Consider the following 22,354-nt stretch of genomic DNA (forward strand, 5'->3'; position numbering starts at 1 on the left):
AATGTGAGAGTGTGTGTGTGTATGTATGTGAATGTGTGAGAGTGAATGTGTGTGTGTGTGTGTGTGTGTGTGTGTGTGTGTGTGTGTGTGTGTGTGTGTGTGTGTGTGTGTGTGTGTGTGTTAGTGAGTGAACGTGAGAGTGTGTGTTAGTATGTGTGTGAATGTGTGAGAGTGAGAGAGTGTGTGTGTGTTAGTGAGTGAATGTGAGAGTGTGTGTATGTATGTGAATGTGTGAGAGTGAATGTGTGTGTGTGTGTTAGTGAGTGAATGTGAGAGTGTGTGTATGTATGTGAATGTGTGAATGTGTGTGTGTGTGAATGTGTGAGAGTGAGAGAGTGTGTGTGTGTGTGTTAGTGAGTGAACGTGAGAGTGTGTGTTTGTATGTGTGAGAGTGAGAGAGTGTGTGTGTGTGTGTGTGTGTGTGTGTGTGTGTGTGTGTGTGTGTGTGTGTGTGTGTGTGTGTGTGTGTGTGTGTGTGTGTGTGTGTGTGTGTGTGTGTGTGTGCGTACTGACCAGCTCCAGACAGTGCCTGTGTCCGTAGGCCGCAGCGTAGTGGACGGGACTGTAGCCCTGTTTGTCTTTCAGCGAGGCGGTCGCTCCGCTCTGCAGCAGGAACTCTAAACATCTGGAACACAAACGGGTCAGTTGTCATTCATGACACAACACAGCTAACGTGAAACCGAACGGGATCACAATCTGCTCTCCATTTTCATTTTTGCTGTAAGACTGATGCCACCATTTTCATGTGTGCCTTGCACTGGGGGACAACAGTGTCAACAAAACACAAATGAAGCGTTCTAATGCGCGGTTATCCAGTGTCCCATGTGAAAAACAGTACGTTTAATTCAGCGCTTCAACTAACAATCATTTCCCTAATCGATTAATCTGCCAGTTATCGTTATCCCCTCCACCAATTAATGGTTTTAGTCAAAATTGACTAAACCATTAATTATCATAACAGCTGCAGATTCATTTTCTGTTGATCGAGTAATCCAATAACCGTTGCAGCTCTACTTAAGTTGTGTGGAGACCTCCAATAGATTTTATGTAAAAACGTGTTACTTATGTTACATAACAACTGCTTATTTTTATTTCCTTCATTGATTTTGTTTCTCTTTATTTGATTCATTTAACTTTGTTTTCTGTTTTCTGACTAAAATCGGCTTTAAATGATTTAGTATAAAAGGGGAGTGATGTTTGTTTCTCTTGAAAATAACAAAATAATATAAATAAATAAAAAATAATGATTTAAAAAAAAAAATGTATAGTATAAAGCCATTTTCGAATATACCTAATTTTGTGCGTTTTTTGTTCGTGTTGTACTCAAAAGCTGCTTAACATTAGTATGTAGTATGGATATGATCAAAATGTCTTATGTTTCTTAGTGTGGACTTACAGCGCGGCCTCTTTCTCCCTCTCCGCCTGAACTCCATCACTCTCTGGCTCCAGAGCAACACGGCGCCTGCAGAGGGGGAGACAACAGGACGGAGGGGAGGAGAGACGGGTGAGACAGAAAAATGGGATAACGCATCAACTCACTCAAACAGCAGCCTCTTTTTAAAGCAGCGGAAACCTGCTAAAGCCAGCAACTTAGTGGAGAACTGCTGGCTGTGCTGTGGTGCTGCAAATCCCGGAGGCCACGCACGACTATCGCCACCTAAGTATCACCTCCATGGTTACCATGGAAACAGGGAAGGTGTGGACCATCAGGTTTCTATATGTAGAAACAGTAGACAGCCACCCAGTGCAACACTTCGAGAAGTGGTGTGGAGAGGTTTTGGATTTTACACCTCGTCCCCCTCGTCAATAAGTGGATTTCAAAAGAACTTTTAACTTTGGAAAACAACAAGTGATCGAGAATACACGCGTCTCCCTGCAGCCTCACCTCCTGTCCAGGTCCGAGGCAGCGGCATAGTGCAGCGCCGAGCGCCCCCACTGGTCGGTGGCGTTGATGGCGGTGCCACAAGCAACCAGAGTCTCCAGACACTGATAGTGACGGCTGGCGGCTGCGTAGTGGAGGGGGGTCCTGGGAAATAACAGGAGACACATATACATGTTCAGACACACAAATTCCAGGATGCACTTTATCTGGATTTCAATACCTAAACTCAGGACATACACCATGGCCAAAAGTATATGAACACCTGAACTTTACACCCCTATTTAGTGGTTGAACAGCTCATTCTAAAACTATGGGCCTTAATGTGCTGCTATAAACAGCCATCCACTCTTCTAGGAAAAGCTTTCCACAAGATGATGTCTGACATCACAGCTTACTTATTCAACACTACTGATGATATTATAAACAAATGTGTTGTTAAACCCTTACAGCAATGTGTTCTCTTACCTGCCGCACTTATCCCTCCTGTTGTGGTCTCCACCGCTGCTCAGAAGTAGCTTGACACACTCCACATTACTGCACACAGAGAGCAGGTAGAGGGGTACAATTACTCATGTCTATTTATGGCTTTAAGGGTTAAAACAACTAAATTCAATCCTTGATAGTCCAAACAAAGGAATCAATGTTGCTTAAACTCTTTAATAAACAGATGATTAAAAGGGAAATTCCAGTTTAGTACAATTGAGAGTCTCACTTAAGTCGGATGGAGCAAGTAACAAGAGCAGTCGATTGGAGAGGTTTTAAACAAAAACTCTGGTAATAATAAGATAAGATAATCCTTTATTGATCCCCAGAGGGGAAATTCAGGTGTTGTAGCAGCAAAAGGCCAGAAATACATACAGATAAAATAGAGAACGTAAAAAATAAAATTACAAAAATAATTTAAAAATAAGAATAGAATATGAACAGAAACTAAACAAGAGCAATTAAACTCAGGGTAAGTAAGGACCATAAAATAGCCAAAATAAAAAAGGTAAAACTATTACCCAAACATTCAGTTGTAAAAATCTATCACAGTTTACAGACTAACTTCCTACTTGCCTTAGTTGTGCGTAAATGTTAACATTTCAGGTGAGCTCACTTCCCATTTCACCTCTGAAAAAGTGGTTTAGAGGATCTGAATAAACTGTTGACGACCTGTCTGATCGTCTGACTGCTTGTGTTTCAAATGATGTCCAAAACTATGAAAATAAGAGCTGGGAGCTGTTGTAATAAACCATAATGATCCTTTTAAGGCATTTTGAAACTTTCCTTCTAAAGAGATCTACGTAACAAACGTTGGTGCTCACCCTCCGGCAGCAGCAGCGTGCAGGCAGGTCCTCCCCAGGCTGTCAGGAGTGTCTATCTGGAAGCCTGCAGACAGGACCGAGTCGTTACACATTATGCTAAACCTCCGACCTGAAGAGGGCAGCGCAGGGAGACGGAGGGAGGCCAGACAACACACAGCAGCAGCAGCCAACGCCACAGAGAGAGACAGGAGGAGGAGCAGGTGGAAAGAAAGACAGGTGTAAGTGCAACAGGTGGGAGGGGGGGGGGAGGTTAGGTGAGAGTGCATGATGCTGGCCATGCATACAGGAAAACACAAACTTGTATAAGCTACACATTACAGAAAGAGAGCTAACAATGCTGTGTCTGTATGTATACATTTTTAGTAAATTAAGTAACTGTATCTGCAAGGACTACAAGTGTGCCATCATTTTTATTGTGCAAAAGATTCAGATCCTCCATTCTTTGCAGACAGGCATCTAGCATCTAGCTTTTGTTCCGACAGAGGTTGAATGAAGTTTTCTGAACGTCTCTTTGGATAAAAGTATAGGCCACCACATGACTGTATGGTAACATCACAGTTGCACATAAAAGACAACACGATGACTGTGTTGTCGTCTTGTGCTGTGGCTTTTTAAATGCTTTATCGCTAGAATTTGCCTAATCTTCACGGTTCATTACATTTAAAAAGGGACTTTTAGCTCCTGATTTAGCTCCTAGTGCAACAAACACAAAAGCTCAGCACCACTAACTGCTCACAACAGTTCTGACCAGACACCACACTGCAGCTGCACATGGTTCAAGCACATGTAAATGACTTCTTTGTTGTTCAAAACAGCAACTCAGCAGGGCCACATGAGGAATTCCATCCTGCTCCATGCCTCCAGACAGAAGTGCCAAAATGGGATTGTTGTCTTTCCTCTATTCCTACTTCACATTTGTGTAATTTTAATTTCTTCCCTCATGAGATGAGTGGAAAGAAAAAGAACTGTACTGCCAAAATCAACAAGTAAACTTTTCAGATGTAAGCAATAAACTACCAGTGTCAATACTCTAAGAGACGAATTCAACAGAATACGCTCTTTTTCCAAAGGGAGAATTGTCCCATCAGTGAGGAATTAAACTGATTGAGGCCGTGTTTTGTTTCTGGAACATTGTGACTTGAATTTGGCCAGAGATGAATATGTGCGCTTGTGGAGGAATTCACTACTGGGAGCAAGAAAAACAACCAGGCCCAAACTTTTGTGAAAAAAAACTACTCTCCGAGGACAATTTTATGGCAAACAGACTCTGAATCAGCACATATCCACATAGTGCAAATGATGATTTAAATGCTTTAAGAAATATCAGATAAGTTAGAATCTGAAATATTAAAACCCGCTGTGGAACATTTTGGAGTAGAGACAAAAGTGTATCATCATAGCAATTTAAATTTGAATTACTCAATACAATTAGGCTAACAAAAATGAAAACTGTTGCTAGCAGATTTTATCAGCTGCTGCTAGTTGCTAGCTAGATGATTAAGCTAACGTAGCCAGTGAGACGGATGGACACATAAAAACCTAGCCGTTTTTGACCAACACATTGGCTATGTTAGCCTAATTAGCTAGCTAGTGACTAACTTGGACTTATAAATGAAAAAAACTGAATTGAATTTGATTCACTCACTAAAGTTTTGCCAATGAAAATGATCAGCTTCTGCAAACTTGCTAATTAAGTCGACGTAGCTAGGCAGTCGGTTGGAAACAGAAAGTCAACCAGAGAAAATGTTTTTATTTACGATAAAAAGAGTTTGCTTTACGATGCTAGCCTGCTAGTTAGCATCGTTTTACTGTTGGTGAGTAAAGTTAACGTTGTGTTGGTGTTTAGTTATTGAACATGTTGTCTGACATGCCGGCAGTTCTGTCACACTCCGTTGTGTGGGAGGGGCTTAGGAGACGGTTTGGGCTGCAGCAGAAAGGGGGGAGGGACTGAGAAGTTGTCGATGTTCAAATTTGTTGGCAAAGTCCTGGCTCTTCACAATCTTACCTACTGCAGCTTTAAGCATTCATACTAAATATTATTTTGGAGTATAACGAAAAGTGTATAACAGCAGTTTGAAACTTGATGCTATCAGGTAATCCAATAAAGAGCAGAGTTAGCCTAAAGTCTAATAGCTTTCATGACCGGCTTTAACATATTGAGGAAATACTACACAATGTTTAGTTTTTAATGTAACCTGCGCTAAGTTTAGTTAAGGTCTAGTTAGGTGATAAGCTAGTTAGCCGGATATGCTAACGATTGCTATAAAAATGGGGTGGACAAAAGAATAGGAACACCTAAAGTTTAACAGCACAACAGCCTCCAAAATAATCATACAGTTGAATCAACACCTCTCTTAAACTTGAACATTAACCTTCATTAAGGGAGGATTTATAGCACGACAGTTGGATTAGGCTGCATTAGTGTTAGCCAGGCGTGCCAAATAAACTGGCAACTGTAGATGTCAGTACTCTAATCTCTCCAACAATGCAAAAGGAAACTAAATCTACTTTCTACTAGTTCACCTGAGGAGAGCAGCTTCCTGCAGCAGTCAGAGTGAGCGTTCAAGGCAGCCAGGTGGAGAGGGAACATGTCATGGACTCCTCGTCTTTAGAGAAAGATACAGAATGGAAACAACATCTCTTTTAAATTGGTACCTTGTTGTTGTAATAATTTAGCACAAATGTCTCAACAGGTGTACAAACAAACTTTGTGCAGTCTGCTCCGCTGGTGATAAGCGTGTTGATGAGGAGTTCATGACCGTAACGGGCAGCAATGTGGAGAGGGGTGTTGCCGTCCTTGTCCACACTGTCAATCTCCCCACCTAAAATAAAATGTAAATTTATTCATAGAGAGAATATGCAACAAGGCATAACTTTAAGAGACAAAAACGAGCCTTAGGGGTCTTACCATTCTGGATGAGGGTCTGGGAGCGAGTAAAGCGTCCGTGAACTGCCGTCATGTGAAGAGGACTCTTCCCGTCACGACTCTGAAGAAGACAACAGACTTCAGGTTTTAATGCGAAACATAGATTTTGTTTATAAAAATACAAGCAACAATAATAACCCCTCTGGGGGATATCAATTCTCTCCAATATGGTCTTATTTCTTAACATATTACCTTCCATAATTAAGGTAATATGATGTTGACATGCTTACAGTTAGCTACTATTTAGCTCATTAGCATGCTGACGTTATTATGTTATCTCCAAACCTGTATTGCTTTTTTTGGGCAACTTGGAGGCAGCACAACAAGCTATAAACATATCTCCTCATAAAATATTTAATAGCCAACGTATTAGCAAACAGTTGCCTATTTACAAATCCAGCAAACAAAGCAAAATTATTGTTCAAGTCCATTATTCACTCTTTTTAGCTCTCTTTTGGTCTTTACCAACTCCATAGTGGAGCATTTAGCAGCTACAGAGCCAGATATTTCCCTCAGGAGTTGGTGGAGACCAAAAACAGTGCTAATAAAAAGGGGAATATTATTATTATTATTATTATTATAATATTCATCAGGTCGACACAAACACAACTCTAAATGAATGATAATATTGCCCCAGGCAGACGTTCAGCCGGTGTACCTGTACGTTGACATCCGCCCCGTTGTTGACCAGGAACTCCAGACAGAGTGCTCCATGTGTGGAGGCGGCAGCAAAGTGCAGCGGGGTGAAGCCCTTGTTGTTAGCCTGGCTGACGTTGGCGCCGTAATCGATTAGCTCACTGACGACGGCGTCCTGCCCATTAAAACAGGCCACGTGGAGCGCCGTGTTCCCAAATGCATTGGACTCGTCTATCTGTTGTCAGAGTGAAACAAGACCGGTTTTATTTGGCCGAGAAAAGATGTGTGTGTGTGTGTGTGTGTCAGTGTTTTTTATACAATGTGTACGTGTGTGTGTGTGTTGAGCTTGTGAATAGATCCATAATAAGTGTTGGTATGTGGAGTATGTGTTCCTTCAAGTGTAAAACATGAGATATTGTGTGTGTGTGTGTGTGTGTGTGTGTGTGTGTGTGTGTGTGTGTGTGAAAAAGGAAAAAAAGGCGAAAGACAAACGGGCTCTTGCTAAGCTGCGAGGTGTTTGACATTGAAGCGGTGTTGTGTGTGTGTGTGTGTGGTTTGTTTTGTGGTTTTTTGTTTTAGTATAGGGTTTTATATGTTTTTTTTTTGTGTGTGTAGGTGGGGGTTTTGCTGGTTTTTGGTCTTTGTGGAGGTGTGTCCTACCTCAAGCTGGTTAGGGTGTTTGCAGGTCTGCATGGGGGGGCCGCCGCCCGTGGGAGGGGTGTGTCCCCGTTTGTCCGCTGATCTCCGGGGGGGGCCCTTGGGGGTTGTGGCGGGGCGGGCGTGGGGCGCTTCTCTGTTTGTGTGCCTTTGCTGTGGTGTGTGTTTTTTTTTTCTTTGGTGTTGTTTTCTTCTGCGTTTTTGTTCGCGCCCCGCTTTGTCCCTTCGGTCGGGGGGGGGCTTCCTTTTCTTTTCCGTCTCTTCCTCTTTCCTTCTTCGCTTCCCCTTCCTTCTTTTCTCCTTTCCCCTTTCCTCTTTTCTCCTTCCTTCCTCCTTTTTCCTTTCCCCTTCCCCTCTTCTTCTCTTTTCTCTCTCCTCTCTCTCTCTCTCCGCCCCCTCCCCCTCCCCCCCCCCCTGCTTCTGGGGGGGCGCCCCGTGGGCAGGAACCGCTGTTAGTTGTTTACCAGTGTGTAGCTGATCTGCGTGTATTCATTTCCCATTGTGTTCTTTATTATCTTTGTTCCTTTTTTTTTCTTTTTCTGTGTTGTGTCTGTGTTTGGTTTTGTGTGCTGCTGTGTGTCTCCTTTACTACTATCTTTCTGTTTTTTTTTTTTTTTATTTTTTTTTCTCTCTCTCTGTGTCTCTCTCCTCTCTCTCTTTCTCTCTCCCTCTCTCTCCTCTTTTTTGTCTCTCTATCTACTCTGTCTTCTCCTCTCTCTCCTCTCTCATATCTCTTTCTTTCCTTTATGTGTTGCTGTCTCCTTTCTGTGTGTGTGTCTCTCTCTGTCTATATGCCTGTCTCTCCTCCTGCTTCCTTGTCTCTCTCTGTCTCTCTCTCTCTCTCTCTCTCTTCTCTCTCTCTCTATCTGAAAAAAAAATATCATATCTTCTATATCTTATCCTCATTGTCTTGTTTTGTGTTGTTGATTATGTATATTTATGTATATTATGTTGTGTGTGTGTGTGTATTGTATTATTATTATATGATATATTATTTGTGGTGTGTGTGTGTGTGTGATATGTGTGTGTGTTTGTGTGTGTAATGAGTGTGTTGTTTAATATAGTGGTCAATGTGTGATAATAGAGGTGTGTCTCGTATGAATGCCCTTTCAATATAGTCCTCATTGTTAATTTTAGATTCAGCATATTTGTGAATGGTTTCCCTGTGAGACCACAAGTGTTTAAAAATGAACAACCCACTTAATAACCACAATGACACAGCTGCATTCGCCCACCTGTTTCCTTTGACCAAGCTACATCACAGCCTGTTGTGAACTAGGCCAATATGCTGTAGCCGGAAAATGGATTCAGTGCTGCAGAAAATTGTAACATTTAAATGACAAAACAAGAAGTCCGTTTGTGTCTGCAGTACCTCAGTGTGGCCATTGAGGGCAGCGTGATGCAGGGCGGTACGTCCGCCGCGGTCCGACACGTTGACGCTACTCAGCAGCGGGATGATGACCTCAGCGCATCGCAGCGCATTATTGGCTGCAGCCACGTGCAGCGGCGTCTGCCAGTTCTTGTCCCGCGCGTTCACATCGGCCGAGTGGCGGATCAAAACGCGCACTGCCTCCTGAGGAAGAAAGTCAATAAAAATCGGCTGAAATTATTTTTTCTAGCTTAAAAAAATAAATAAATAAATAAAGTAAGATTTCTCTGATTCCAGCTTCTTAAATGTGAACATGTTCTAGTTTCTTCACTCCTCCGTGACAGTAAAGTGAATATCTTTCAGTTGTCGACAAAACAAGACCTTTAAGGACGTCATCTTGGGCTTTGGGAAACACTGATCGACATTTTTCACTACTTTCTTTTTTGTGATTAACAATTTTTTTATTCTTTCAAAAAAACATACAACTTGCAACAAAACATTGCAACTTGCAACTCAACAAAATAGACAACAAACCATAAACCAAATAAACATATGTATAAAGGTCGACACCATAAGCTCATCTTACACGTCTCTCCCCAGCACAAAGCGTGTTAGGAGCCCTCCAGAAAGGTGAGGTACTCCTGGATTGACAGCACCCCTTCATTCTTCCATCCCCTTAAAATAATCCGTCTGGCTATCATCAAACTAGTCTGGACCCAGCTTCTGATGTGCTCCCGCTTAGGATTGATCCATCTCCTTTTTCACCATTTTCTGACATTTTATAGACCAAACTACTAATCAGTTAATCAAGAAAATAGATTAATCAACTATTAAATAATTGTTAGTTGCAGCCCTAAACTACAGTTGTGGAAATGAATGAACTAAGAAAGAATATTCCTACAACGCAAACTAACTAGGCCCTGAATGTATATGAAACCTTGTCCACACCACTAAAGTTCATCCTCCAGCTATTTCAGCCATGTTGAATTACCTGTTTGGGGACTGGGAGTGATGGCGATTGATTTATTGCTTTGACCCAGATTCCTGATGCTTGCAAAGGTAAAGCTGCCCGACGTGTTCTGAGAACATTGTGTGAAATGTGCCGGGAGAGGCTGGAAAATGATGAGTGCGTGTCGGACTGTTTTGAGGTAAATATCAGTTCCCTACCAGTAAATACCAGCAGTTCTGCTGGAGTTGTTGTTGTTTTGGAAGCGTAAGTAAGTGTAAGTGTAAGTGTATGTATGTGTGTGTGTGTGTGTGTGTGTGTGTGTGTGTGTGTGTGTGTGTGTGTGTGTGTGTGTGTGTGTGTGTGTGTGTGTGTTCACCTCGCTCCGAGATGCCACAGCACGATGGAGGGGGGTGAGCCACATATTATCTTTGGCGTTGACCCGAGCCCCTGCAAAAAAAAAAAGGAAAAAAAAAGGAGCACACAGGGCAGAAAGAAGAGGTGTTACGTCAACTTTACCAACTCATAGCATAACAGCTGCAAATAAATAATAAATCAGTGAGACACAGTTGGCACTGGATGGCATGTTCTACGAACACACACGCTGTAGTTTATTTTAAGACAACCCTGCATACACTGCCCTGCTGCTGTAAAAACTCATTATTACACCAAGAGTGTATTAATCTGTGGCTGAAAATAGTCCCCAACAAATGCACTGCCTACTGCTGTTTGAGTAATGTTTGGTAAGAACTACAGCGACCAGCTGTTTCAGAACCACTTTAAATCCAAGAGCTATAACTTGCACTTAATGCTACTTGAGTTTTAAGGATGAATCGTCTTGATTGTGTGGTATGGCTGTGTTTTGTATTTTTCTTTCCTTTTTGTAACAAAACACCTACTTCTTTTATCATTTTTATAGTGACTTTTAGAGGCTCTTTTTTATTTATTTATTTATTCGCCTGCTTTGCACTTTTGCTGATGTTTTGCACTGAAAGGACGGCATTCAATTTCATTGTACATGTACAATGACAAAGACTATTCTATTCTATTCTGAAGACTATATGTTTGTGAGATTACATGTTTTACTTCCTCTGTAGGAGCCAATGGCCTTGAGGTTACGTGCCACACACAAATTAGTGAAGTCAGAAAGTATTGAGAGATGGACTATCATGCATCGATGAAGCTTTGGTAAAAGATTTGTTCTTAATTTATGATATTTATTACTGTTGTAATGTTCTTCATCACTTCCACTTTCCCAAGCTGTCAAACTCTTTTCATTCACAATGTTCTAATGATTATTCCAAAGTCTTTCTCTGTTCTTCACCTCAATAAATATTGTAGAGCTGCAAAGATTAAATCGATAAGTTGTCAACTTTTAAATTAATCGCCAACCCTTTTGATAACCGATTAGTCGGTTTGAGTAATTTTTTAAGACAAAAGTAAAATATTCTCTGATTCCAGCTTCTATAAATGTGAATATGTTCTAGTTTCTTCTCTCCTCTGTGACAGTAAACTGAATATCTTTGAGATGTGGACACAACAAGACATTTCAGGACGTCATCATGGGCTTTTTGGGAAACACTGATCCACATTTTTTACCATTTTCTGACATTTTATAGACCAAACAACTAACCAATTAATCCAGAAAAAAAAAAATCAACAGATTAATCGACTATGAAAATAATCGTTAGTTGAAAAAAAAAGTTAAAATACTTTTATACACTTCCAACGGATTGCTCTTTATTGAAGTAATTCTCCAGCCAAAATCATTAAGATCTTGAATTTAGGCAATTTAACAGCAGACATGACATCTTTCTTGCAGATACACTATACTTTATATAATAGGTCATATATATATATATATATATATATATATATATATATATATATATATATATATATATATATATATATATATATATATATATATATATATATATATATATATCATTAAAAAGTAGCACATTTGCAGTTATTTTAAAAACAAGCCCTGCATTCCAATACCCATACAACCTTGTTATTTAGTATGTCAGATAAAGAGTAGTATGTACCAAAAAAGTAAAAAGTATGTCATTTGGAACGCAACTAAGGCCTTTGGAAACAACAGCTGAAAGAAAGATGAAAGTTTAAAACTCATAGAGACACAGAAACAAAAGGAAGAAGGGAATATACTGTATGTTACCAGAGAGGATGAGGAGCTCTGTGATCTCGGCATCGCCCAGGAAGGCCGCTGCATGCAGCGGGGTGCGCTTCTCTGCATCCTGAGGGAGGAAGATGGTCAGTTGGTACTTGTTGCTTGATATATGGGAAAGGTACAGGGTGGTGAACATTAGGACATTTTTATACCTAATATGATGCAACACCTTTAGATTCCACAATTATTTCTAAATTAGAGCTGTAGCTCCCCTGCTCCTCAGACAGCCTGAGGGGCAGGGGCGAACAAATTAAATAAGGGCACCAGCTGCATGCAGCAAGTTTTATAGCATGTTGGGAAGCCGAGAGGGCACTTTATAATGTTTTCTTGCACATTGGGCCACCTTAGAGGGCACTTTATCATGTTTTAGGTACCATAGGAGCATCCAAGAGGGCACTTTTGCAACTGGATTCTCACGATATCACAAGAGAGTCGTGAGATTACAAATGGCACGAAAATCGATTTTTTGTCAGGCTCCAACCTTATGTGTCTTAACTAACCGCTTACTGAATCAATCAGCATCCGGTGAGGACCTAATGGCTGCTACGGGCGTGGTTAAGTTGTGTGTAGTATATATCCATGACGTTCCACTTTCGGGATTACTCCGTAGCCGCCGAAAATTCCGCCGGATGTCCCCCATTTCGGCCGGATGTCCGTCCCCTTCCTCTTTCTTTGTGTTGGCGTTCTAACCTCCGTCTGATTTGTGAGGACTATGGTTAACTGCTCCTCAGATCTCTGCAGGGGAAATCCAGACGGCTAGCTAGACTATGTGACTGTGACGGCCGCGACGGTTTGTTCAAAACAGCAATGGCGGACGATGGTTCATCCAATCACCTGCTAGGTTTTTTGAAAGTGCCGGTCCTTTCCCAAACAGTGTCCCAATGACAGCTTCTCAGATTTTGTGTAAACAAATAGGTGTGAATCTTCACTGATCTCCAGATTCGATTTGATTATCATGTCAGCGATTCAATTCGATTCGATATCTCGATGCATCAAATACATTTTTCTATTAAAGCCACGTAGAATATTTAAGTCATAGCTTTTCAAGCTTCAAAAAAAAAAAAAAACATTCTGCAGTGCTGTAATACTAAATAAATTGGATACATAAAACTACAGCGCTGAGCACATGGCACTTTCTGAATGTGCAAAACAGAATATGTAAACAGAAATGTTGTTAGGCCTACATTAAATTGTAAATAGAAATAATCGATTATGAGCCTGCAGATTATCGAAGCAGCATCTTCCACGTCCATGATTCGATTATTTGATTAATTTCCACACCTCTATTAACAAACCATGTGGTGTGTCCGGTAAGGGCACCAGTGAGCTGAACATTTTTTACCTATAAAAGCCATACACAAACTCTTCAAAATCAGTTAATAACACAAAGAAATCTGACCAAGCTTTCAGTAACCGAGTGTTTTGGTGCTTGAAAAACAACTACTACAATAGTTGTGTCTAGAGCTGCAAAGATGAATTAATTAGTTGTCAACTATTACATTAATCGCAAACTATTTTGATAATCGATTTCCGTCATTTTTAATGAAAAACAAAGTAAGAATTCTCTGATTCCAGCTTCTTAAATGTGAATATGTTCTAGTTTCTTCTCTCCTATGTGACAGTTAACTGAATATCTGACATTTCAGGACGTCATCTTGGGCTTTGGGAAACACTCAGCGACCTTTTTCACCATTTTCTGACATTTTATAGACCAAACAACTAATCGAATAATCGCGAAAATAATCAACAGATTAATCAACTATGAAAATAACCGTTAGTTGCAGCCCTAGTCGTTCAGCTAAATGTTTCCAAAGCACCAAAGAAAAAACGTCCTGCCCTTTCACACATGCACTGCTGGCTGGAATGTTACATATTGGTGATCCATGAGTCCACCATGACACAGAACAGAGGAGGCTGTGATATCAGTTCACAGATGGTGAGCGGAGGATCAGTGACAGGGAACATCGGTGTCAACACATCCGTTGTTCCTCTCAGTCAGCCCAAGACCAGTCCAGACCACCCCACATGTCCACGTGACGGGACCGAGTGCAGCCTCTCCAACAAAAACACATCTAAAGTGGACGACAATGGCGGTGACGTGGGAATAGCCATCGCCAGACACAAGAGACTAAATACAGCAGAGAGCCCACATCCTGTGCTGGGCGGGTACCGGCATGTGCTATGCATCTATACCCATATGATGTAAATAAACACAACACGCGCTCTGAACTTTGGCTTCTCGCACTCCTGACCTGCGTCGCTCCTCCCCTCACCCTTGGGCGCATGCTACAACAGGAAGTGGGGCTTGAAGACGACTTCCACTGAGCCAGGGTTTTATTCTAAAAACATTTGTTTACAGTGGAATAATCTGCCCACAAAATAGAGCACGTTTAAAATGGCCTTAAAGAAATTATTACAAAGTATCATGTAGCATTTTCAATTCTAGATGTTTTGACCTTTTACGAGCAAGAAAGAGAGAAGCACGTTGACAAGCCCAAAGTCCCCCCCAAAGGGACTTACCATCTCCAACAGAAAACACTGTTCACAAACTGCTCCAAACAGCTCTACTGTAGTCCAGCCTTTACTTCAGAGACAAACATGGTCACTTTGTAACACACGTTATAATGCTCGCCAAGCTGCTAGCATGGCACGCCCTCATACTCTGCTTCTGACTGGCTAGTAGTCCTTACCTAGCTGCTAGCGTGGCACGCCCTCATACTCTGCTTCTGACTGGCTAGTAGTCCTTACCTAGCTGCTAGCGTGGCACGCCCTCATACTCTGCTTCTGACTGGCTAGTAGTCCTTACCTAGCTGCTAGCGTGGCACGCCCTCATACTCTGCTTCTGACTGGCTAGTAGTCCTTACCTAGCTGCTGAGCATATGCGACTCCCAACAAAGATGGAATAGAGGTGTGATGCCTCACTCTGTAGCTAAAACAGAGAGCTCAACACACAGGGTGAAAAGAGGAGCTGCAGCAATGTGCAGTACAACTAAAATATGGTGTTTTTTTCAAATTAAACCATATAAACCTATTCTGATATAACCTCTAAATACAATTATGAACCTGAAAATGAGCATAATATGAGCACTTTAATACCGGCCTATGTTAACTGCAGTGCATGTGTTGCACAATGCATTGGTGAGTTGTGGCAGAAACATTATCTCATAATATGACTTGTAATTTTGATTTAGCACAACATGTCCAGTTACGAGACGTGGATGAGGTAATTATGAGATATTTTCCCTCATAGTTCTATGTTACAGATATTGTAATTATGAGATGTTAAATTGAAATTACGAGGCAGAGACATTGTGACTATGAGAAAACAATTTAAGGTACCCTGTGGAGTTTTTGACCACTAGTAGTACTATAGAGTATGTTCTTATGAGTGGGTTTTGTTTGTATTGTGCAAGAGAATACAGATGAATGCATACAGCGAAGGAAGTGAAGAAGAGGAGCTACAATGCAGTATTTAAAACTCAACTCTGCAGATGTTTTATAAGGAAGGAAGTGCACCCAGTACTTTTGTTAGACCTCGTTAACATAACTTTTGTATGTTTACAGAAGAGTGCACTTCTGTAAAAATCAAACAAGAGATTAAGAACTTTCTTGGGCTCATCTAAATATATTTTAACAAGATTTAAATAACAAGGTGGAAGAAATTTGCAAGAGGAATAGTGAAAAACTGGTTTGCAAAACAAAAATTCAAAATGCATTTGAAGTACCGGCAGTTAGAGGAGGTTTGATGGACGGATAAGGGAATGGGCTGTAGTCTTCCCTGGTTTCCTTTTTTTACATCATACAGACACTGTACAATTTGTGTATACGTTTAAAAATCAATTAAAAACAACTGAATGGCTCTCCGCTCACCCCTCCCTTTCCCAAGCGTGTAGTAGAACTTGAATGTTTTATAAGGAAGGAAGTGCACCCAGTACGTTTGTTAGACCTCGTAAACATCACTTGTATGTGTTTACAGAATGCAGAAGAACTGTCTTGGGTTCATCTAAATATATTTTAACAAGATTTTTTTTTGAAAGACTGGAAGAAATATGTAGGATTGTAAAGAAGAAGAAGCAGTGTGTAGGATGTTATGGCATATTGCAGTGAGGTTGCGGATTGCCCTTTCCCAAGCGTGTAGCAGACCCTACGGTGGCCTCCAGGTAAAAACAGGTAAACACACGAATAGGCCCTCTCTACAGCCGGGGTTTCATTTGTCCGTTCTGTGCTACTGTATCTGGAAAAACTTGTCCATGCTTTTATCTTCAGTAGACTTGACTACTGTAACTGTGTCTTTACAGGTCTCCCTAAAAAATCAATCAGACAGCTGCAGCTGATTCAGAACGCTGCTGCTCGAGTCCTCACTAAAACCAGGAAAGTGGATCACATCACTCCAGTACTGAAGTCTCTACACTGGCTTCCAGTGCCTCAGAGAATTGATTTCAAAATACTTTTACTGGTTTATAAATCACTAAACGGTTTAGGGCCAAAATACATTTCTGATCTGCTACTACACTATGACCCACCCAGACCTCTCAGGTCGTCTGGGACAGGTCTACTTAAAGGCTAAAGACCTATCTTTTTGATGTTGCTTTTCTTTAAATAATCGATTTTATTAACTTTGATTTCTTATACTGCACTGTCAATTTTATTCTTGTCTTTTAATGTTTTTAATTTGTTTATTAATGTTTTTAAATTGTTTTTAATTGTCTTCTAACTGCTCTTTAATGTTTTATGTAAAGCACTTTGAATTGCCCTGTTGCTGAAATGTGCTATACAAATAAAGCTGCCTTGCCTTGCCTTGTAGAAACATGGTGGTGCAACGTGGCGGGCTCCGTGGAAGAGGACCTGCTCCCTACAGTATGTAAATATGAAGAGTTCATTTTAAGCTATAACGAAAACGCAACAATTCTAGTTTCAGGTGTTTATACACCCATGATTGATAACATAGTTATGATGAGTGAGTAAGTTATTATATTTTGTTTCTGCCAACAGATCCCACCTAAATCCTACACACTGCTCCCTAAAATTTAAATAGTGGGTGGGTGCCTGGATAGCTCATTTGGTAGAGCGGGGTGTCCATATATAGAGGTTTACTCCTCGATGCAGCGGCCGCGGGTTCGACTCCGACCTGCGGTCCTTTGCTGCATGTCATTCCCCCTCTCTCTCCCCTTTCAGGTCTTTAGCTGTCCTGTCGAATAAAGTAATAAAATGCCCAACATTTTTTTTATAGTGGGTGAACTCTAGGTGACATATCTGAGACCTCTGTCTTGATGTAGACACGCGCGTAAGCGCGTGTGTGTGTGTGTGTGTGTGTGTGTGTGTGTGTGTGTGTGTGTGTGTGTGTGTGTGTGTGTGTGTGTGTGTGTGTGTGTGTGTGTGTGTCCTCACCAGAGCATTGATATCTTCAGACTTATATATGAGCATACGAATCTCTTCAGGGTCTCCGCTGAAGATCGCCTGGATGAGAGGAGGCTGACAACAAGACAGAAGAAAGAAGATTCAACACATGACCAGAGGCAACATGTCGGAGACTCCACACAATAGAAAAATACACAGGATCGATTTAAACAGTGATAGTGAATTCATCAGGAGTGAAGCGACATGACAAAAAATCCCAAATATTTCCTGGACGTTACACATGAGCATGATCCTTCCCACGGTATATAAGTGTGTGTGTGTGTGTGTGTGTGTGTGTGTGTGTGTGTGTGTGTGTGTGTGTGTGTGTGTGTGTGTGTGTGTGTGTAGGAGCAGCTGCTTGACTTTAAGCTGCTGTGTTTATAAAAGCTGGAGCTACTACAAGACTGCAGCCTCTTATACACAGTATACAAAAAAGTTCTTTAATACCAACAGGACGTTTCTTTTTTCCTTTTTTTTTTTTTTACAGTGAATCTCTAACTATACAGGACCGAAATATTTTTTTTTCTCCATACAGAGAAACTATTGTTGTAGAAGATTCTTTGTAGATACAAATCATAAAAATAAAATGTCTGTGCAGAGAAAAGGCTTTAATGAAGGGCACCGTGTGGAGGTCATGTCTCTGAAGCCCTTATTTTTCCTTACTAGATCACAGATATGAGGTACATAGAGGCCGTAAAAACACACACACACACACACACACACACACACACACACACACACAGTCAATCAGCAATATACTGTGGATTTTAGAGTAAACAGAAGCAGGCGTGGGTAAAGAAAAAAGCCTGCCAACATGTCAGCAATGGTGGAATTTAATGTAAGTAAGAACATTTACAGTACAAGTACTGTACTTAAGTACAAATGTGAGGTACCTTTACCTTAGTTGAATATAATCTTTTGAATCTGAATCATGACCATAAAAACATTTGAGTCGGCAAAAAAAAAAAACATTTTGAAAATGTAAAAAAAAAGGCAAAAGGTACAAGACGGTGTACAGAAACTCAACATCATAGACTTCAGTGGTAACAGCTCGCTAGCTGTTCACAGGTTTGCGGGTGCGGTAAACAAGCCCACCAATCAGAGATGGCGCTGTTGCGCTTAGGCTTGTGGGTAGTATAGTATTTCTCCATGACATGACAAAAAAAAAAAAAAAAAAAAAAAAAAAAAACTTAAAACAAGGTTGATTTCTTACAGACTTGTGGCTTCCACAGGGACATAAATCTTTGTTTCACAACCTCACAGCTCGTGGTCGGTGCACCTTCAATGGTTTAGACATGATGGCTGATAATCAAGATCCTTATGGGGAAAATTAATAGGAGTTTTACTATCAGAACCACACCGTTGAGCTCTATATATGGAAATCTAATCTAGAAAGACCACATTGATCATTTCAAACCCTAAAAGTCGATGTGACAGCCTCTGCAGAGACAGAAACGTAAGCTGCAGGTTCGATGCGTTACTGATGAATCACATCCAACAGAGAAAGGCCTCACTTCACTTCCTGTGTGTTTTTTTTATGCCGCCTCCTGCCTCACTTCCTGTTGCACAGTCTCTCCTTCTCAGAAACGAGAGCGAGAGGAACCACGGAGCAGCGTTTCACTTCTGCTTTAAAAAACTGAGCACACGTGTTCAGACAAAGTGATACCACTTCCTCATTGGCCCTGGGGCTTTTTTACCTCCTTTGAATTTCATTCTGGTGAAATGCCACGTCATCATCATCATCATCATTATTACATCACAGGTTACCCAGGAAGGTGTGGACCTGTTGTTCTAATAATACACCGTTTCTCTGAATGTTAAACTGATGTTTTCTTCTGTCAAGCCACCTCACGAACCAGAACGCACCTCGCCAAAGAGGATTGTCCCGCCTCCCTGGCTGTTTTTTCTCCTGGGGATTAGCCACATTTTCACACAAGCTCAAAAGCTGTTAAGCACTGATTCAGGGTTTAATAAGGGTTTACTTGAGGCAGAGTGATAAGAGATGGAGGGAGGAAGGACACATTTAGGGTGTAGAGAGAGAGAGAGAGAGAGAGAGAGAGAGAGAGAGAGAGAGAGAGAGAGAGAGAGAGAGAGAGAGAGAGAGAGAGAGAGAGAGATGAACGAGGCCCCAGCTGGAGAGCAGAAAAGTAGGGGGCTGTGCCTTTAAAGAAGCAGCCAACACTTGGCAGCATATGGCCTCTTTAGCTATGCATTTCTTTCTAAGTGCTTCACATGCGTGCACACACACACACACACACACACACACACACACACACACACACACACACACACACACACACACACACACACACACACACACACACACACACACAAATACACATACACACACAAAAAAAAAAATACACACACACATACACACATACACACACACACACACACACACACACACACAACACACATCTTCAGCAGTAAAACTCAGCTGACAGCGGCCCCTTGTCACAGAGCTGTGTCTGTGATCGCTGTGGGGACTCGGGGAGACGGATGCTGGCACGAGAAAGGAAAAGCAGATTTAGGGAGTGTAAGCGTGAATGAAAACATTTCCTTTAAACGCATAATGGTTTTAAGGCCGACAAATATTTTAGAATTATAAAAATCGGAATCTATCAGCCAGTATTTGTTTTGGCGTTGACATTTTGACAAAGATCTATCAAAGACTTTTAAGACAATAAAAATATGCTTTGGGATCAAAACGTATGACAATAAATAACAGCAATTGTTGAGCAATACTGTATTTGTAATTGAAACTTAGCAACTTAACAAGAGATTACAAATACTGTTGAAAAATACAAATAAAATGATTAAATCTAGATCAAGAAAATGGTCAAATATTCATACAAAATCCAGCCTATTAAAATGCGTATTTCTGCGATAAGCAATTGCTAAAACCTACCCCCTAAACGGAGTGTGTCCAATCATAGCTTAGCGACCGTAAACAGGCACGACAGGTCAGTCAAGATTTTTGTTCCTTATCATGAATGGGAATTTGGATGGTGGTATCTTTTTATAGCCTCATCAAAACCAAAGACACGAGAACAAAAGTGTGACAACATTTTAAACTGTATTTGTCTGTTCTAACTTTTTCTATTAAAAAGGTCCAATGGCATGAAAATTTCACTTTATGAGGTGTTTTAACATTAATATTTATTCCCCCAGCCTGCCTATGGTCCCCCAGTGGCTAGAAATGGTGATAGGTGTAAACCGAGCCCTGGGTATCCTGCTCTGCCTTTGAGAAAATGAAAGCTCAGATGGGCCGATCTGGAATCTTCTCCTTATGAGGTCATAAGGAGCAAGGTTACCTCCCCTTTCTCTGCTTTGCCCGCCCAGAGAATTTGGCCCACCCATGAGAGAGAGAGACATCGTGGCTTTCAAACGAGAAAAGTGGCAGTTGGTCAAGGCCCCCCCTCACCCCCCCCCTCCTCCTCAATATCTACAGACAAAGAAAATGGCACACCCTAAGGAAAGCTCATTGTGGGACTGGCTCTAGTGGCTGTAATTCTCTATAAAAGAGACTTCAGATACAGTATTAGAGGAACACTAAGGTCTATATAAAAGATACTTCAGATACAGTATTAGGGGACCACTAAGGTCTATATAAAAGAGACTTCAGATACAGTATTAGGGGACCACTAAGGTAAAAAATTTATATAAAAAAAAAAAATAAAAAAAAAAAAAAAATATTTTAAAAAAAAAAAATTTCAATACAGTATTAGGGGACCACTAAGGTCTATATAAAAGAGACTTCAGATACAGTATTAGGGGACCACTAAGGTCTATATAAAAGAGACTTCAGATACAGTATTAGGGGACCACTAAGGTCTATATAAAAGAAGAGACTTCAGATACAGTATTAGGGGACCACTAAGGCCTATATAAAAGAGACTTCAGATACAGTATTAGGGGACCACTAAGGTCTATATAAAAGAGACTTCAGATACAGTATTAGAGGAACACTAAGGTCTATATAAAAGAGACTTCAGATACAGTATTAGAGGAACACTAAGGTCTATATAAAAGAGACTTCAGATACAGTATTAGGGGACCACTAAGGTCTATATAAAAGAGACTTCAGATACAGTATTAGGGGACCACTAAGGCCTATATAAAAGAGACTTCAGATACAGTATTAGGGGACCACTAAGGTCTATATAAAAGAGACTTCAGATACAGTATTAGGGGACCACTAAGGCCTATAAAAAAAGAGACTTCAGATACAGTATTAGGGGACCACATAAGGTCTATATAAAAGAGACTTCAGATACAGTATTAGTGGACCACTAAGGTCTATATAAAAGAGACTTCAGATACAGTATTAGGGGACCACTAAGGCCTATATAAAAGAGACTTCAGATACAGTATTAGAGGAACACTAAGGTCTATATAAAAGAGGATTCAGATACAGTATTAGGGGACCACTAAGGTCTATATAAAAGAGACTTCAGATACAGTATTAGTGGACCACTAAGGTCTATATAAAAGAGACTTCAGATACAGTATTAGGGGAACACTAAGGTCTATATAAAAGAGACTTCAGATACAGTATTAGGGGTCCACTAAGGTCTATATAAAAAGAGACTTCAGATACAGTATTAGAGGAACACTAAGGTCTATATAAAAGAGACTTCAGATACAGTATTAGGGGACCACTAAGGTCTATATAAAAGAGACTTCAGATACAGTATTAGTGGACCACTAAGGTCTATATAAAAGAGACTTCAGATACAGTATTAGGGGTCCACTAAGGTCTATATAAAAGAGACTTCAGATACAGTATTAGAGGAACACTAAGGTCTATATAAAAGAGACTTCAGATACAGTATTAGGGGTCCACTAAGGTCTATATAAAAGAGACTTCAGATACAGTATTAGGGGACCACTAAGGTCTATATAAAAGAGACTTCAGATACAGTATTAGAGGACCACTAAGGTCTATATAAAAAGAGACTTCAGATACAGTATTAGGGGTCCACTAAGGTCTATATAAAAAGAGACTTCAGATACAGTATTAGGGGTCCACTAAGG

At 40.7% G+C, this 22,354-nt stretch overlaps 1 protein-coding gene across 1 annotated transcript in view; it reads right to left on the reverse strand.

Moving 5' to 3' along the window:
* The window catches only part of ankrd44 (ankyrin repeat domain 44), a 40,873-nt gene that overhangs the window by 11,526 nt on the left and 6,993 nt on the right, over positions 1-22,354 (reverse strand). Inside the window, 14 exon segments of the mRNA XM_039818358.1 lie at positions 514-625; positions 1,397-1,462; positions 1,886-2,026; positions 2,348-2,416; positions 3,190-3,253; positions 5,713-5,795; positions 5,897-6,011; positions 6,098-6,176; positions 6,774-7,143; positions 7,873-7,893; positions 8,716-8,981; positions 10,103-10,173; positions 11,906-11,984; positions 17,306-17,389. Coding sequence (XP_039674292.1) covers positions 514-625; positions 1,397-1,462; positions 1,886-2,026; positions 2,348-2,416; positions 3,190-3,253; positions 5,713-5,795; positions 5,897-6,011; positions 6,098-6,176; positions 6,774-7,143; positions 7,873-7,893; positions 8,716-8,981; positions 10,103-10,173; positions 11,906-11,984; positions 17,306-17,389 — 1,620 coding nt within the window.

The sequence above is a fragment of the Perca fluviatilis genome, chromosome 12 (assembly GCF_010015445.1).
Source record: "Perca fluviatilis chromosome 12, GENO_Pfluv_1.0, whole genome shotgun sequence".
NCBI classification, from domain to species: domain Eukaryota; kingdom Metazoa; phylum Chordata; class Actinopteri; order Perciformes; family Percidae; genus Perca; species Perca fluviatilis.